This window comes from Bombus terrestris, chromosome 8, assembly GCF_910591885.1.
Source record: "Bombus terrestris chromosome 8, iyBomTerr1.2, whole genome shotgun sequence".
Taxonomy (NCBI): domain Eukaryota; kingdom Metazoa; phylum Arthropoda; class Insecta; order Hymenoptera; family Apidae; genus Bombus; species Bombus terrestris.
The window spans coordinates 3697889-3716901 of NC_063276.1; the positions used below are offsets into that span (position 1 = coordinate 3697889).

At 30.4% G+C, this 19013-nt stretch overlaps 3 protein-coding genes across 10 annotated transcripts; 1 reads left to right on the forward strand and 2 right to left on the reverse strand.

Annotated features, from left to right (window-relative positions):
• Positions 1-1120: 1120 nt before the first annotated feature.
• On the reverse strand, positions 1121-4341 carry LOC100650846 (zinc finger Ran-binding domain-containing protein 2). 5 transcript variants are annotated; one of them, XR_007224956.1, is made up of 8 exons: positions 3780-4328; positions 3053-3105; positions 2817-2898; positions 2177-2501; positions 2022-2116; positions 1920-1961; positions 1240-1729; positions 1121-1164 (listed from the first exon to the last, which is right to left on the reverse strand). XR_007224956.1 is itself a non-coding variant. In XM_012311092.3 (8 exons), exons 1-7 carry the CDS (start codon positions 3851-3853, stop codon positions 1687-1689), a joined length of 714 nt encoding a protein of 237 aa, XP_012166482.1. In that variant the 5' UTR covers positions 3854-4329; the 3' UTR covers positions 1121-1444; positions 1672-1686. The 5 variants fall into 5 exon arrangements, 4 of the variants coding, with proteins under 4 accessions (XP_012166482.1, XP_012166480.1, XP_048264046.1 ...); XM_012311092.3 differs by having other exon boundaries at positions 1121-1444; positions 1672-1729; positions 3780-4329; XM_012311090.3 differs by having other exon boundaries at positions 1121-1444; positions 1667-1729.
• A 1726-nt stretch (positions 4342-6067) lies between these two features.
• LOC100650963 (ubiquitin-fold modifier 1) lies at positions 6068-8322 on the forward strand. 3 transcript variants are annotated; one of them, XM_003397220.4, is made up of 4 exons: positions 6068-6434; positions 6608-6664; positions 7908-8038; positions 8115-8322. In XM_003397220.4, the coding sequence occupies exons 1-4, from the start codon at positions 6430-6432 to the stop codon at positions 8174-8176; spliced, it is 255 nt and encodes an 84-aa protein (XP_003397268.1). In that variant the 5' UTR covers positions 6068-6429; the 3' UTR covers positions 8177-8322. The 3 variants fall into 3 exon arrangements, with proteins under 3 accessions (XP_003397268.1, XP_012166484.1, XP_048264043.1); XM_012311094.3 differs by lacking the exon at positions 6068-6434 and having other exon boundaries at positions 6576-6664; XM_048408086.1 differs by lacking the exons at positions 6068-6434; positions 6608-6664; positions 8115-8322 and adding an exon at positions 6671-7703 and having other exon boundaries at positions 7908-7939.
• Positions 8323-8409: 87 nt separating this feature from the next.
• LOC100650041 (coronin-7) lies at positions 8410-18466 on the reverse strand. 2 transcript variants are annotated; one of them, XM_012311093.3, is made up of 18 exons: positions 18306-18466; positions 17740-17954; positions 17510-17658; positions 17235-17421; positions 16853-17150; positions 16530-16785; positions 16300-16452; positions 14899-15270; positions 14064-14688; positions 13873-13986; positions 13626-13796; positions 13099-13537; positions 12700-12838; positions 12389-12595; positions 12194-12329; positions 11972-12108; positions 11590-11679; positions 8410-11448 (listed from the first exon to the last, which is right to left on the reverse strand). In XM_012311093.3, exons 2-18 carry the CDS (start codon positions 17897-17899, stop codon positions 11440-11442), a joined length of 3642 nt encoding a protein of 1213 aa, XP_012166483.1. In that variant the 5' UTR covers positions 17900-17954; positions 18306-18466; the 3' UTR covers positions 8410-11439. The 2 variants fall into 2 exon arrangements, with proteins under 2 accessions (XP_012166483.1, XP_003397260.1); XM_003397212.4 differs by lacking the exon at positions 14899-15270.
• Positions 18467-19013: the final 547 nt, after the last annotated feature.

Sequence of the window (19013 nt, forward strand, 5' to 3'; positions counted from 1 at the left end):
GTCAGTATCAGAATTGATCGATAATGAGTTTCGTGGCTATTCGAGAAAATGGGCGTCACAAAGATTTTTTGATAACATTATTAGGGTTGTGCGAGTATTCAAAATTGCGGCCTTGAATAGGGTCGGGAATCTTTTTCGTGTTCGTATCGGGATCTCGAGTTTGTCGACACATAAACATAATTGGATACCCGTTACTTCAGAACCCGATTTTCGATTCGGGATCCGATGCTCAATTCAGAACATAATTTTTCTATTACATTGTACTTAAACTTTAAACTTATAATTTTGCAGTTGTAATCATATGTAAGAATTTTAAACCAAGGAATATATTGCACAATATGACATGTGAAAAATTATATTCGGAATCGAGTGTTGAATCTCAAATCGTAAACCACGTTTCAAATAACAGGTATCCGAATATGTTTGCGCTGATAAAATTTCGGGATCTTGACCCGAGCTGAGGCTCCGAGATCCGTAATTTCGGGTATCCGCACAGTCCTACTCTATATGTATTTTTTTCTGACCGTCGAGAACCGAACACAGGTTTTTTTTAGAGGTTTCCAGGTGTCATGATGACACACCTCATATCATATTTTTTTCGATTGAAAAAAACGGGCTGCTTCCAACTTACTCGGATCTGTGATAGTCAAAACAAGAAAATGTATCCTTTCTTTTTCTTCATTCTGAAGATATCAATACATATCTATATTCATTAGGGAATGATTCTTTAATACTACATTATGTTTATTTAATCATTAGATGTTATGCATGAAAAAAGGAGAAAAGAAAAAGTGAGCGAAAATGTGAGAGAAAGAGCGAGGCAAACAGATAAATTATAAAAGATAAAATAAAAGAAAAATTTTTTTCGAAGCAGCTTGAGCAATATTTTAAGCGAATCAAAGTGAAGTAAGTGACTATGAGAATGTCATGAATTTTGTGATAACGTACATAGAGAAACTTTTTTAGAAGTGTGACATGATAGAGAGCTTTCTCGAAGACTTTATATTTTGAGTTAGAAATAAGATTTCATCTATGTTCGTAATTCAGAGCTTTTACAACGAGTCGTGTAACACATCATCCATAAAATTATATCAGAATTACAGGTCATTCTGTTTTTCTGTTTTTTTTTTTTTCTTGTTTTCATTTACTAGCGAAATATTCTACCTGCGTCAAGCATTTTACGAATTTCCACATTACTATGCAATATTTAGGACAATATTGCGCAAATAAGTAACCTACATTTCATTCTCCATCCATAGAGTCAAACGAAGTTATGAGTTCAGTCACGAAATGTAAAGCTTATTTGTTAATCGATTCCCTTTGCAATAAGTTGTATATCGTCCATCACTTTATCCAAAGGTGCTTACTAAATCACTAAATTTGTTGCGTTGTGTTATATCTCTTAGTAGTCGAGCAATTTTTCGCTCATGGGATTTCCTCTCACCTGTAAAAAATCATTTATTTAACGAGTATTGTATTATGATCTCCATCAGGCTTGTTAAATCTATATCTTCCTTTTAACCATGCCATTATGAATCTAACTAATAAGGAATACGATAATGCTATCTCTAAAAGGTTTAAAACAAATGTGCCGTTTAGCAATTTCGTCCATTAATATCGCGATTCATTGTCGCAACCAATTTTATACCCGAAACCCAAGTCAAACCTTTCCTTCTGCACATCTTCTCATTGACTGGATGTCCCCGAATCGCGCCAGTCATCTTTATCTCTGTAAAAAAAATATTACGTCTATATATAAAACGTTTGTTACCTGTTTTTATCGATATAATTATTATTTTCTCAAATCCTTTAATGATAATAAGATTATTATTGATCTTGTTTATAACAAAGGAAAGTTGCTAAATGAAAGTAAGAGAAAATTGCCTATATAGGTCCTCCATTTTTATTGTTATTATTACCTTGATTGTTGTTCTTCTGAAGATGCAGTGCTCCCATTTGTACTGAAAATTAACAACATGTATTGCATCTACTATACAAACGTTAATCATGAGAAAATTTACTTTTTCTTAATTGCAAAGTCATCCCATTCACTAAGATCGTATTTCGATAAATCACCATCTTCTTCATCGTCTTCCTCTTCCTCTTCGTCTTCATCCTGAAATTTCAAATGTGTTTGATATTTCTGGTTATTGATAAAATAAGTATGATCAATTACATTTTGATCTTCTTCATTCTCCACTTCATCTCTTTCATCCTCGTTCTTAGACTTGTTACGTGGCGGGCTGCTATACCTAGAATCTTTGGAATCATCATCTGAGCGGTTTTCAATCTTCCGTTTCTTTTTACGACGCCCGAACTCATCGTACTCGTCATCATCATCTCTTCTTTCTTTATATTCAACGACTCCACGATCATTATATCCTCCTCCATATCCTGTACGTTCTTCAATCTCTCCGAATTTCGGTGCATTACACATGTTACACTGCTGTCGCCGGGCCCAGTTTACGTTTCCACACTTACTGCACTGCCAATCATCAGCACTAAACATAAAAAATCATAACATACAATCATTTATTTGCTCTGTTATTCATGTATGTATAGTATTTACTCATTGTGTAAATATTTTACAAAAAATCTAAGTATATTGAAAGTTAAAGAAAGATATACGATATATTGTACAACTCTGTATATTATTGAAATGAAAATACCAATCATTTAAATAAAACTGATCAAATTATATTATGATGTTGTCCTTGAATGTTGTATTTTTTAGAATATTTATTCTAAACTTATTTCATATAATAGAGAATAATTTCTTTTTGCGTTATATTGTTATATATGTTCCTATTATTTACCTGAATAATCCTCTACTTTTCTCTGCAGCTGCTTTACCAATTTCTTGTCCCAATTTTTTTTTCTTAGGACACTCTCCTCTGTCTGCATAAAAATATATCTTTTGTTAATTGTTATATATAATATTATATATTGTAATATTAATAAAGCAAGACATTAAAAAAGTTGTAAGGAACAAGACATTATTGTAAGGAAAATTATATAGAAACTATACATTACCATATTGACTTTTATATACCTTTTCCACATCGATTACAAGAGTTTCTTCTTGCAAAATTTACATTGGCACATCTGAAATATTAAACAGTATCAAGTCGCTATCTCACATAATAGGTATGTATAAATAGGCAATTTTATATCTCTAAATATCAACATTTTACAGGTTCATACTAATATTTTAAAATACAAAAGACTTATGTTGAGTTAGACATCTTATTGTTTTACTTGCTCTAGTGAATACAAAATTTCTTTAGTACAATAAATTATTACGAACAAACTTCAGCATAGTATACATAATGGTGTAATTAACTTTAAGTATAAAAAACAATATAGTAAATTACTCATTTAATAATTAATATTTTTCTCAAGCAAATAACATTATTACATATCACATGATTTATTACAGGATCAGTGTTACCAATTGAAATAAATATTGTAAAATGACACAGTGATAGTATAAATAATATGCATTGAACAAAGTTGAAACTACAGTGGATACAGAAAGTATTTTCATTAAATTCTACATTTCATTTTCATGATATCCATATTTTTATGGTCGTATGAAAGCACTATTAAATGATACGAAATGTAATGTACATTGACATGAGTAATTGATATGTGATAAATATAGTGATATGCAAGTATTTTTTGTGACCACTGTAAATTCGCGATTGTGAATAAAATTGAAGTATTGAAGCATAAGGCTGATTTCATACAGCAACGTTGCTTCTAGAAAAGTTACGTACTGAGAATCGGGACAAATCCAGTCCCCATCATTAATATTACGTTGATTTTCTTCATCCACTTTACTATTATCCATTTTCGCCTCTTGGTTCCCTGCGTGTAAACCTGATCTATTTTATCAGAACTGCATTGAACCTTGTGATCTGTGTAATTCGTTCTTTCCGAATTCTATCTAACCTTTACAAGTACGTATTTGTAATTGTTAAAATACTATTGAAATAGTTCAAAAGCTTAACTTTCGCCAGTTTTTTCCGGATAAGTGCAAATTCTCTGAATGCGTTTTACGCACTACTATCTATTGCATTGTGTCGTATATAGAAATTAACGCACCGAAACTATGGTATGCAACACACTAATGCAACATTAACGGCACAATCACAGTTCTTACGATGCGATAAGCCCGTAACGTGGCGATTTCACAAATTTTAACCGCGCGTGTTACTTTTTATTTAATTGATAAAAAGCACAATAGGAATAGTAAAATATAATAAATGTGAAGGTTGATGAATTGTATTTTCTTTTAGAGATAATTGTTACAGCAGAATTTTAGAAAAATGTAAGTATAGCGTATGCGGCATATTGGTTGGGAGGGATAGTATGTATATTAACTTAATAAGTACAAAGTAAGGGCAGGGAATACATAAATCGAAAAGTAATTAGTGAAAGATTATATACATATGTATGTATACATATGTAAATTAAATTATTCGATACACGTCATTAATTACAAACTTATATATTACCATAGCGAACATAGGCAAGGATTTAGTATTGTTAATAATATTGAATTGAATTTAAAAAGATATAACTTGTACCATTAAGATGGTATATAATCATTAAAGTAATTAAAATGCATGAAATTTTCAGATATTTGACAGATTGAAATCATAATGATGCAAGCCAAAATTACGAAAATTTATAAACTCAATAATATATTTTAATTCTTAAATGTATCACTCCTTTCATTTCATAGTTAATTAAGTTATAACTTTATTCTCTGCTATAACATGTTGTTATGGCTTAAAAATATTATGATCATAAATGCAGGGCACTATTTTTAAAAAATTATTAGTGTACTAATTTACATCACTATGATTTGCTATTCTTCTTATGTATGTACAAATATATAAGTATATAAGCATTTTCTCAAAATAACAAGTACAGTGAAATAAAAATATTTACTTATTTTATTTTTTAATTTAGATAGGCTGGAGGTAATTTAATAATTTTAATACATTAAACAGGAACTTTTTTAATTATAAAAATATTTTAATATTTTAATTAGAATTGTAATAAATATTGTGTTATTAGGTACTGAAGTACAATATTTATAGCCCTTCAATGGTATACTGTTTTCTGTAGATTATCAAATGGCACAGTTTAGTCTTTTAAGTTCAACGTTTTCTTTGTATATTTAAATAACGTAGAATATAAAAAAATATTAATTATAACATATAAATTTATTTGTTTCTGAGTTTACAAGAGCTATTGCTGAACATTTTAAAAGATGCGTCCTATTTATTTGTTTATTATTAAAAATCAAATTTATTGTAACGTAGTATTGTTACAAAAAGTATTTACGCATCATTGTATTTATTATAGTATTTATATACTAATTAACTAAGTCCGAGTTTACTAAATATCATATCATTTAGCAGTACTTGCAAGTAACTCTAAAGATTTAATACTACGAAAATGAAATGTAGAACCCGATAAAAGAATGCTGAAAAAGGAGTACATATACTGTAACATCTTAAGACTTTTGTAACTTAAGTATACAAAGGCTTTAATAAACTGAATTTCAATTGAAATTAATCAACCGTTTAGTTTAGTTAAGGATCTGTTTAACGATCTCTAAAATACTAAATCTTTGCCCTTATCGAACATAGTTTGTCAGAAATTAAATATTATTCCAATTAATGCTTCGATCTATTAAATAGAATTTGTAAATTTTTAAATATGCTTTTCGTAAGCTAAAGAGCTTACAGAGATGCAGGGAAACAGTTGATTTCGAGTTTAATTTAGAAGATGCAATCGCTAAAGTTCACAAATTAATTCTCTCAATTAGTCTTCTTTTTATTAATGAAAATTGATTCGATTTTTTTTCATTACAATTAATACTGAAACACTATCACCACGTAGCGGTGGAAAGATGGAACTAATCACTATTGCTGTCTTTGTCACACAGTATCGTCCTCCTTGTCTAATATGAGTACATATGTCTATCCTTATTACTTTCTACCACTTCTGTAATGAGTAATATACATATCGTGTATATATATGCCTTTATCGTACACTATTCTTTCTTTGGCTATAGACAAAGTGTGTTATTTTCTATCCTTATATCTTCTAAGTTATTGTTTTTCTTTCGCATCCAATAGGTGATAGAACAAAGGCCGCAATATTATGCGATAAGGATATGTAATCGTATCAGGCAAGTTGCAATAGTGTGCGACAAAGACAGCAATAGTGATTAGTTCAATCTTTTCACCGCTACGTGGTGATAGTGTTCCATTCTGGTTTTGTGATATTCATGATTCGTAATGTTTGCATAGAAGTCAAGCGAGTAACCTTTGATTGAGGTTAAGGTACTTTTCAAAGTGAATCGTACATATAAAAAGTCCATTTTTCACAAAACAACATTAGATAATTATGGCGTACGTATTCTGATCGATAACATTTTTTAAAAAATAATGGAAAGAAGTACTATGTGTGTATGCATACATAAACTAACACATAGCTTCAAAATATATGTCCTGTTAAACATATGGTTTCTTAATGTTTATGATTTAACTTAATAATTAATAATAGAAATGTTCATTTGTTACAGGTCTAAAGTTACTTTTAAAATAACTCTTACCTCTGATCCGAAACTCCCATTTAAAGTGTAAGTTTAGTTACTCTGGTGCGACACATCATTTTATTGAATCATAAGATTCATGTTCTTTATGTGTAAATAAAAATAACACAAATATGTCAGAGGCTGATTTTCTTGACGTATTGAAAATGTTTAACACTTTTCTTGTACTCATAGAAAATCCGAGAGTTAGCCAAGAAACAAGTATTGAGAATGTTATCAAAGCTTTCCAATGTGCTCAGTTTATTGAAGTCACAATTGCTAAAGCATATGAAATAGGCAAAGAAAATGTCCTTGATAATAATCTTCACAGCCATTGGTTGAAGGAAAGTAGATCAAATTTGTATAAATGTTCTGAATTGAAAAATGCTTGTGATAAATTACTAGAGATCTATTTGAAAGACACTAACATATCGACTGATATTGTGGATGAATTTTTGAAATTGTACATTCAATATTGTGGCAATGAGAGATTCAATGATTTTCTTAAACGAATATTAGTTAACGGAATATGTACAAATATAGTTATAGAGTCTTTAGAAAAATTAGGTGTCTCTGCCTTGGATATGCAAGATGAAGCTTTAGTCATTTCATGGGAATCTTTAATTAGTAATGGTAATGAGTATGAGGTTTTGGAATGTATTCATAAAATGATTAATGATGGTTTTCATTCAAAACTAGTTCACTTTGCTGCTAATTTACATAACAACAGCAAAAGTAAGGAGTTAATAGTTCAGATATTGTCAAACAGACTTGTCCACAATGATACAAATGTTTGTTTAGCTCTTACAAAGGTAAAACAAAAATTGCTTTGGAAGTTAATGCAAAAATATTCAGAGTTTTACACAAATTTCCTAGATAGCATATTTTACTTTGCTCGTCATATGAAACAAGTTGAAAATCAGTGGATATCAAATTGTGAATTCAAATATGAGCATCTTGTCAAAGTAATAGAAGTATTATTAAATGGTCCTACAGAAATTTCAGAAATAATGTACAACAGAATGAAATTAGTAAAAACGCATCCCAATGGTACAATATGGCATAAAATTGAAAAAGATATTGGATGGTAATAGCATAATCCTTGTATAATCATTGAATGGAAATGAGGGTTTATATAAAATACATTAGATTTATTTCTTTTTTGATTATTTACTTTGTTTCAATAATCATTTGTATAAGCTCTCATCATTTTAAGTTAGCATCTAATTTATTTTGTGAATTGAATAGAAATTTTTAATGATTATTAAATATTGTATAATTATAATTGCAGACTTAGTGTACCAGATAATACACCTTTCACTGCTGTATTAAAATTTGCTGCTGAAGAATTTAAAGTATCTCCAGCAACATCTGCCATAATCACAGATGATGGAATAGGTATCAATCCACAACAAACAGCAGGTAAGTCCGTCATATTATAAAATAATACTTATGAGAAAATTTTTAAGCAATATATTTATAATGTGATTAATTTCAGGAAACATTTTTCTTAAACATGGATCTGAACTTAGATTAATTCCAAGAGATAGAGTTGGATAATTACTTCTTAAAATAAACATTTATATATAAATTATTTCTTTGTTGCACTTCTTACCAATAAGTGTAAAAAAGGAACTACTTTTTCATATAAAATTTGTTGTTTATATAAATTTAAATAAAATATTCCTGAAGTTTTACAAATTGTACTATTCAGTCGAATTTTTTCCATCATATTTTTATTGAAGTTGAAGTATAAGTAATATGAGGGTAAAATTATGAGAACACATTAGATATATATTTTTGATAAAAAGATTTTATAAGTGAAATACATGTAAGAGGTATAAGGTCGATACAAAGGTATGTCACTACATGATAAAATTACTTAGCGATCAGTCATAGCGCAATATTGAGTACTAAGAAACTTCTTGTTGCAATCGAAATAATTTCTTCGGAACAAGATTTTCAAATCGCGGCTTACGAAAGATCGCATTAATTATTGAGAATGATTATAAATCTACTGTTCATAACAAAAAAAAATTCACGGCATGAAAGAGTTGCACATGAGATAGTATTCTTGAGAAGCATTATAAGTTAGAAACAATTTTTATCTGTTTTATAATCATCTTTTCCATTTACATCCTTTTAATTCTGTTAGAATCCATAGTTTCATTCAAGGGCATAATGGAACAAAATTTAAAAATAGAGGTAAAAAGGAATTATTGTGCAACTTATAATAATAACATTTTCAGATATCATTTTTACATAATACTTTTTATATATATGGCTTTTGATCTGCTTATATATAAACCTACTAAAAAATACAATAATATAAAAAAGTGAGGGTAATAAAATATGCAACAATGATGTTTCTCAGTTCTAGAATATCTGACGGATAATTATTTAGACATACAAATGTGAACTACAATGCGGACGATGCAAATGGGAGTTATATTTTTTTTCTTTTCATAGCGAAGTATTACCTTGTTCCTCTCTGTTCTACTTTTTTTTCACTCTTGATGCTTACAAAAGTTTTGTTATCTCTGATTTATCAAGGGAACTTTTATGTTTCTAACAAATGGTATAAAAATGTGTGTGAGAAATGTAGAGAAAAATATATGCAATTTTCTTAAATACTTAAAGACGTTCAATCCGTTGTATAAGAAACTTAATTCATGAACTTTTTCTTCTTTCAATTGTTGCATGAAACTTTTGGCACCTTTTCAATTTCTTACGATTGATGATTCTGTGCCTTTTCTATGTCAAAATACAATACTGGAATGTGTTATTTTGGATTGTTGAGCAAATTAAGCAATCATAAAAAAACAAATTGTATGATTTGTCGTACTTTCATTATTCTGGCGACTACAAGCTAAGGTTTGTTGAAACGGCATAGCACCCATGATTAATCTCTTTTTTACATATGATTATTAAGTTACCGATGCTGAAATATAAAAGTATAAAATGTGCGTGATTCTCGCATGGAAGCGTAAATTCCATGTTTGCTTGTAGACGTATTTGAAAATCGATATACTAAAATGGAGGGATCTTTGTTTATACAAAACTGCTTTCAATCACAGGAATAGGAACGCCATTACATTCTTAATAGTTACAAGAAACTATCGTTACATATGATTAGACTATTTTATTGGGTTGTAATATAAGTAAGTTCAATCAAATAAAGAAAAATACTGGGTTTAACCGAATTTACCTATGTTACAACCCAATATTGTATAAAAAATGGTCTATCTAAATGGAATAGGATACATTCGTATAAAATTGTAAATGAATACAGTTTATAGAAATGGTAAATCATTCTATCATTCTTAATTTCTATTAGACCATTAAACAGTATGAATTCAGTGTATATTGCATAGACAAAATAGGCATCTTTATACTACTTGCAATCTAAAAACATTCTTATTTCCTGACTACCGATAAATATGGAATTCACGCTTCGACATTCTAATCATAAATGCACAATGAATTGAAAGAATAATTTCGCGCTATGATACATTTTGGTGGATTTTCGATATTTTTTACAAATACTTTGGCGCAATTGAAAGAGTATAAAATTTGGTTTATTCATTATATTCGACATGGTTGTTAACCGCTTAAGATCCAGAAAAACGCTGAACGTACAACTACTTATTGTGTGTATACTTCGCCGTATAACATAATTGTCGACTTATAACTTAGTACGTGTAACTTTTTCATTCATGTGCGTGATGTATTGTAATAGAAATTTCTATTCTTGATTCATGAAAAAAGTATCGTTCGCTAGTATCACACGTATGATGATTATGATTACAGTAATGTATACACTGAGAGTATCATTGATAATGTTAAATAAAGAAAGGTACGTGGCATTAATAGGTATACAATATTATATAAATCATATGTCATTCTTTTGAGACTAATTATTTTATGGATCATTACATACTGTTTTATTTAGCAATAGAAAGGAGCAGTGCTTGATTAATAACAAATTGTTTACAGAAAGAAACATTACTTTTTAAAAATAATATATTGATCAGACGTTTGGTTTTAAAAAATATTTAATAATTTTTCAAAGAAATTGTTAGTTAATTTCCGATTTAAATGCAATTACAAGGATATCCATTCAAGCAATGCCCATTTCTAATTAATACACTAAAAAGTCTTCTATATTTTTAATTTAGAGTATTCTCAAATCTTATAAATAACACAATAAAATTATTCAGTAGATTCGTTTTCACTCAGTGCTAAAAACACACTTTGAAATAGTATGTGATCTCAAAATCATAAACATATAATCGAAACTATTGTCAAATTCTGGTAGATATCTGTAAATCTAAATTTCTAGTACAGCTCTTACTGTTAATTATCCTATGTGGTTATCCTTAATATCAAATGAATCAAATGGCAGTTAATAGAAATCATTTATAACAAGGACTGCAATCGCATTTTTTACAAGGACTTCTTCACTGAACTATATAGAATATGTTATGAGAATTTTAACGCGAAGTTGGAAATACTTTAATGTCCAGTCCTCCGTTTCTTTTAAATAAAATTCGTACAATAACCTAGGTAATTATACCTATATTAAAATATTACCACAATTGAAGAAAATCGCACACGTATTGTTAACTTTCCTGAACAAAAATTTATGTTGAAAATATCATTCCATTTATAAATATTTCTCAACATGTACGATGCTAATATCGAAATACTTCCCCTCATGCTGTGATTTTTAACTTATAAATAAATTACGTTTCGAACAGCTACATATAAATTTATTTTATCTTACCGTTTTATTTTAATGACCTACCGATGTCGCACAATCTTCACTCATCCTGTAATTAAAATAACGAAATTGCAAATGTATTATTAAAGTTCAATGTATAAAGATATGATCATATTAATATGACCGAAATTTTTTAGTATTATAATACAAAAATTATTTTGTTTCCAACCTTACAATAAATGATACCTACCCATTCGTGCTCCTCTACACCTTCCATGTGATCCTGTTCCAAAGAGCACTGTATTACATCGCCCACAAAGTTGCTCATAGTTTTCTGGATCTACCACACATACATTAACAACACTCTCAGACCAAGTAAGAAATACAACTGCAAATCTTTTAAATTTATATTAAGAAATTCTATACAGTTTATACAGAAATGGTATATCTTGAAATGTCTTAAAGATTTGCAGCAATAATTATAAAAAGAATTAAAACATGTAAAAGAACGCATGCCAAAGTAATTAAAAATGATTGCACTCTATAAGGAATTTTTATATTTTTATATTTCACGATACGATACTATACTCATTTGATGATACTCACTGATTCGTTTTTAAATATTTACTTACTTCCTCTTGTTTAGCTTTTACGTCGGGATTCCATCCCAGTCTGTTGAAAGGTTGGGCAGATACAGAAAATGGAGTGGCTGATTGCTGTTTCGCCACAACTGGGGCGGTAACTACACCTTGGCCTTGATTTTCAGTTACTATATATGAAACATAAATATTCATAACATTTTTAATACAAATACTATTATAATACTTTTAATAAAAATATTAATCATTGCTTACAATTGTCCATGCCAGGTGGTTTTAGGCTTATTCTATACGCTTGTTTGTTAGCTCCATTAAACCATTCAGTAGCAGTCATAGTTGGCTTCCACGTAACTTTTGTTGGTGGGAATAAATCATCTTGGAAAAGTTCACTCTGAAACAATTAAAATTAGCTTATTGTCCTTGCATTTTTGCTAACTATATTAAATCTACCTTTATACGTGGAACGGTGAAACTTAGAGGTTCTATCGTGTTATTTGTTAATCTTAAAGCCGATGCAAATTCTACACTAGCAACATCGCATTTATTCTTAGGAAGAAACGATAAACCCTGATGCAAACTGCTGCATCGATGATGGCTAAGTGGACAACAATATGGTGGTTCTTCTGTTACTTCAAAAGCATATATTGTAGAATCACCCTAAAAATATATTTTATATGAAACATATTTTCTAAATTATCTGTATCTTCTATTATCTTCTATTATTACTTATAAAGTATTTAAACTTTTTGGTATTCACTTACACGTCCTGTTAAAAAGAGCGTTGAACTGTCTTCGTCGTAATATGGCATCAAAATTGCAGGCGAAACATCTAATCCGACTGTAGTTAATGGAGTATTAAGATTGTCCGTTTTAAACACATATATTTGTCTTTCTGAAACTCTGAAAAAAAAAAATATAAATAATAACAAGTTATTGTAATCTATATAGGGTGTCACTAAATATGTGGAGAATATTTATAAAGTTAATTTTAAATATGAAAACTAAAATAAAGCTATGTAACTTGAAAAATAAGCTTGAATCAATATTTTTGTGTAGAAATCTTTCTTCATTGTTTTGATGTCTAGAATAGATTCTACAAATATCTCTCACATATTTTGTGAGACCCAGTATATGATTCAAATAATCGTATAAATCCTTACTTGTCAAAACCCAGTACAACGAGAAATTGTCCTTTCAATGCCCACACAACTCGTGCGCCTCTGGTACCAACAGGTCCTTTGCCAATCTTAACTGGCACATCGCTAGATCTTGGTTTATAAACTCGCAACTTTCCATCTTTGCACGTACTCGCGAGATACTGACCGCATGGTGACCACGCTAAACTGAAAATTTGATCTGTATGTCCCATCAGAGTAATCTTCGCAACAGCCGTTTCGCAAGATGATAAAAGTGTCAGATCCCAAATTTTCACGGTCATATCGTAAGATGCCGATGCCAAAATATCTGATGCCAATGGATGAAATTTGATTAAATATATTTTATCGGTATGAGCCTTTATGGTGTGTTTTGGTTCGTTTGTTGGCTCTGCTAATCCGGATTCTGGTATTTCCCATAACCGGATCATTCCATCATCACATGCTATTAAAGAACAATAATATCACTATCATTTGACAAATGTTTTCATTACAAAATATTACAATAATTAAAAAAATATTGATTCCTTTACCGACAGCTAATCGTTGATTATCGAATGGATTCCATTGGAAATCCATTACAGTGGCACCATGTACTAATGCTGGCATTACACCATCTGGTAGCCTTCCAGTTTTCTTCAATTCAAGGACTGCTATTTTACCACCTGGTCCGCTAAGTGGCACCGCAACACGATCAGGGTTGGCTGAAATGATATAGTAATTATTGAAGGTAAATTTCTTGTATAAGAAGTGAAGTATTTTATGCAAAATGCAAAGTACCATGAAAACCATCGCATTCTCCAGATATTTGACGACTAATGTTTCTTATATTTTCAATATGCGTAGATTTATGACCAGGTGTACCTTTCAGATGTCGAAATTTCGATACCCTACCTATGTACAATAAACACAAGTCATTAATAATATATTTGTCGTATAAAAAAAGTATTTATTTTTTATACTTTTCTTACCAAATACAGTTGATGTTCTCTTAGGTGTTGGCGTCACAGAATTATCCACTTTTTCCAAGCGAGGATCCATGCTCTGTTGACGCAACATCGAGATAACTTTCTTAACTTCGTCTTCTTTAATTACTTCACTTTTAGTTTTAAACGAATCTCTGCGCCTCAACATCGTTGGCGATCCCATTGCTTTCTCGGCTAAGTTTCCATCAGTTACAGACACAGAACGACTCTCATAAAGCCTTCTTCTCTCAGCTATAGAATTTCTATTTGCATTGCCCCGTTCAAAATTTCCAAGATCCTCGCTTTCAGGTGAGTCATCTTTGACTTTTATCTCAAATACTTTGCGTCTTTCCGCAGTGCTCGGCGTTTTCGGTTTATAACCAGAATCACTTGAATTAGCATCCTCCTCCAAAGAACTAGAATCGCTTTTTCCATTTTCCGCTTCTTTCATACGCTCATTATTAAATGACGGCGATTTCTCTGGTTCTATATTGTTCTCTATTTGATTGTTCAGGTCATTTTGGTAGCCATTAGTATCACTATTCGGTGCAACAGGGACCGAAAATATCTTGTCGAATGAAAATTCTTGACTGCCAGACTTTGCTTGAAATGGTTTTGGTCCAAGTCGCGGCTAAAAACAAAGAAATAGTAAGAATTATTTTTTGTTCTTCTAATAAAAATCTATTCGTAATAAGCTATTTATGGTGATTATGACTGTAATGAAATAAATGAAACGGTATATAAGGGGACACGATATCATCAAGCATACAGAAGTAGAACATTTTGTAAAATGAAATTCTTTTCATAACACTATTACTTTCTCTTATAGCCAGATTACAACCTTATATCCCCCAATCGCATTAGGGTTCACGGATGTAACTACTGAACCCACGCTTGGCGATGTACGAGGACGTGCGACTGGCTTCGGTTCATCCTCGGAAATGCTATTAGTTCTCGACGATCTTGGCAGAGGCTTCGGTGGAATCACTTGCCCTCCGTTCTGCACTTTATTTTTGTCATCTTCGACCTCGATTTTCTTCATATCTTCTAACTTTTCGATATCGTTCTCGGGCACTGGCTCTTTTTCGATCACCTCTTGTGTCTTTGTGTAAGTTTTCGGCGTGGTGACGGTGGTAGGTTTGGTCGATTGCTTCTGCTCCACTTTTATTTCTCGTTCATTTTCTTTGAGCGTCGCTAAGTTTCCCTTATGTACCTGAGAGTAAATTCCTTAATAACGCAAACTGTTTGAACGAAATTAGCAAAGTCCGACATCCATTTTCAAGATTTTCTTTCTACGTCAATGATATATGTAATTTCTACAAGCTTGTCACATGTACATACGCATTATCTGCACATTTGTAATTGCGGAAAAAATATAAGGGAACAATGCAAATAAACAACAATCTCGAAACCTGTTTTTTCTACACCTAAACGTAGCAAAAAGTTTGAGAATGTATGTACAAAAAGAAAGAGTATATCGAAGCATTCACCTAAGAACACAAGAATAACTATGTTTCGCGCATACGTAGAATTACTTACGCTGATAGAATAAGCTACAGAACATCAATTGCCATTTAAATTACACGTGCCAGGAATAACACTTTGAATGGTGCTAATGTATAAACTATAAAACATACATTGGATATCTGAAACGTGAAAAAATATACACAGAACATGAAGAAATAAAATCAAATGATGCAAAATAAAACGTACATTATCAGCCAAAACTTTTTTCTTAAATAAAATGCATATAAAAGATTATGAACTTACAGCACAAATAATGAAAATAATTATATCATGTTCTACTTCTATATTACTCTCATATGCATATGTATATCACACAAATAGCAAAATATCAGAAAATGCAATTTTAATCTTTATGATGTATTCATTAATTTTACATTGCTTAATTACATTATCTGATACATTGTGCTATTATTCATTTTGCACTATATATCTATAATAATAATTAATTGTAAATACAATCGAATGTCACACAACACATTTAAAAAAATGTTTACAAAAATACGTTTTCAAAAACTTGTTTCAGAATTAGCAAACTAGATAGCAAAATGGATAATGAAATGAAATGAAATGATGATGATAAGCGTGCAATTTAATAAAATCATATATTCATAAAAAATGATAAACTTTATTATAATTTTCTATGTCCTCTATGAAAAATCCTACATTTTATACATCTTTCAAACTTAAAAGTGCCCAAAAATATATAGAAACTTACAGCAATGGGTTCCTCCCCTTTATTTCTTTTAGCAGGATCTAAGGATATTTTTGGAACAGGCATATTGTGTCCTTTAATCCAGGCCGCTGCATTATTTTGTGCAATACACCCTACTGTATCTGGGTATATATCTGCATGGAAATCTCTGTATGTCTAGAATAGAAATTTCAGGATTTCTTATCTCTCTGAAATATGTTACAAACTGCATTTTTATATTACAATGCACTTACTTTTCGTGGAACTTGATACATAATAGGTATCACCATATTAGAGGTAAGTTGTAGTAATCTATTAACTTCAGCTTGCATCACATTTAATGCTCGTTTTGGTACCAAACATACTCCTTTTGTTTGCTCTCCACTGTGACGTATGCCTTCAACTAGAAATGGATCTTTATCCATAACTTCCATGTACATAATAGTAGTATCTCCTTTTCCAGCCAGGAAAAGCATGTTTGTATCAGGATCAAACAGAGGCATTAGAATCCTATGGAATATACTTCGTGTTTATGGTAGAATCAATTTAATAAGATTAGTGATTAATAAATTCTCACCCTGTGCTACAATCCAATTCTAACATTTTTACTGGTTCATTTAGATGCCTCAAATCTCTTATATAAACCTGTCTTAATCTAGCTGCATCAAATCCAGTAGTAAGTATTCTGTCACTATTATTTAGCCAAACACATCTAGAATCTTTGATACTTTGATGACTGGAACAAGAATTGACGATGCAAGTAGAAGCACGAGCATCTATTATTCTTAATTGTTTGTCTTTGCAGGATGTAGCTAAGATCACACCATCTTGCTTCCAACTTAAAGACTGAATTACATCTGTATGTTCATTGTTGGCTGCAATATAATAAAGCAGTATTAACTAAATTGGAAATTATTGGAAAACGTTTCACCTAGTAAGAAATATGATATTGTAATTACAAAATAGTTCTTGTTGTGAAATCACATCCCATAAAGACAGGTTTGTATATGATACTGTTGTTAAAAGGTGTTCAGCAGAAGGGTGCCAACACACCACCTCTACTCTTCTTTGACGGTGGGAGAATGTACATTCAGGATTACATAGAGGTTCTTCCAAGCCAGCTTCTGGAATATGCCACAACTTGACCTACAATAAATAACATAATAATTTATAAGATATTTAATTAAATAATAAACAAAGTTATAAAACAATATATAAAAACATTGTGACATACAAGACAATCTTGTGAACCAGTTGCTAATAAACCATCATGAAATGGAGAAAAATCCATATCTGTTACTGTATCTGCATGAGCATGAAGTAATGGCATAGTTTTACTTTTTCTACCACAATCCTCCAGTGGTAACACAGCAAGATTAGATCCTGATTGAAAAAAACAAAAAAAGATATAATTTAACACAAAAATATGGAATATATAATTTATATTAAAATATATAAATATACCATTATGATCTACATTAAATGCCATAAATGCAGCAGATGCTGCAATATTATTGCCGTAAGTTTGATATGAGCCAACTGAGATGTCTCTAATGCAGGCCTCTGGTTTAGGAACAATTGGAGCTGCATTTTTATATTTGGATGCTTTGAAACGCCAAGCCATTTTGACGTTTTCAACTTTATACTTTCTGGACTAACTTCTGTTTAAACCATGTAATCTGATAAAGATAATGTTACACATAAACAAGTTACTTTAATTTAAGTGGTGTTCATTAACTGTTTTTAGTAAAAATGTATAAGAAAAATGTGGATGAATATATCTTTATTTATTACAAAATTTTTGTTAAATTTTATGATTGATTTATTGTTGTTATCTAGATGTGTACAAAAGATAACGCTAACGGAGGGTTTCGACACTGGTACAAGCTGTGCATGACTAATAATTTGGGGGTGAGAACCACCCCACCCTTATCTGTCGTAAATGTCGTAACTCCGCAAGTAATAACAATGACAATCAAATATAATTTCTGAAACGGAGAAAAATGAAATTCAGCGATGCTTCTACTCACAAGCTGCTGATTGGCGTGACTTTGCACGCGTTTCACAAGATATTTGCACAGAATACAATTTAGCAAAGAACCAGCTACCATAAACACAACGACGATGGCAGGTAGGCGTCTCTGATCTCCACGGCTGACAGGCGGAAACAGGAAAGTCCTCCCCACCAAAAAACTTTTTCTATCTTTGTCGATCACAAGTAACATCATATAATGTGTTCCAAATAAATAAAATGTCATATAGAAATAAGAAACAAAAGGGTTGAAGGCTGAGAAAAACTTTTATCACTAGGAACGTAAAAAATTCAAATTATTTATAACTGTTTTCAGTACTTAGGAAATATCATAAAATATTCTAAAATACTCAATCTTAAAGGAATATATTGTATATCTTATTAAATCAGAATAAAATGTATTACATAGTAAATAATTAAAAACCAAAAGCATAATTTATCTAGAGCTCAATATACGTAAGTTCATGGTAAAATAAAGAAGAGAAGTGATATTTCAAATTATTATATAAAATTGTTCTTGTACTAATAATTATTTGAATTGAATTATAAAAGATAAGTTCAACTATTGAATAAAAAATTTAATAATCTTATATTCTATTAAAATATTTATCACATTTTTAGAATATATATTTTTATTAAACACACGTACATTTGTATTTGTATGGCACCCTATATATGTCTAGTTACGTTCGGAAATCAGCTGCTA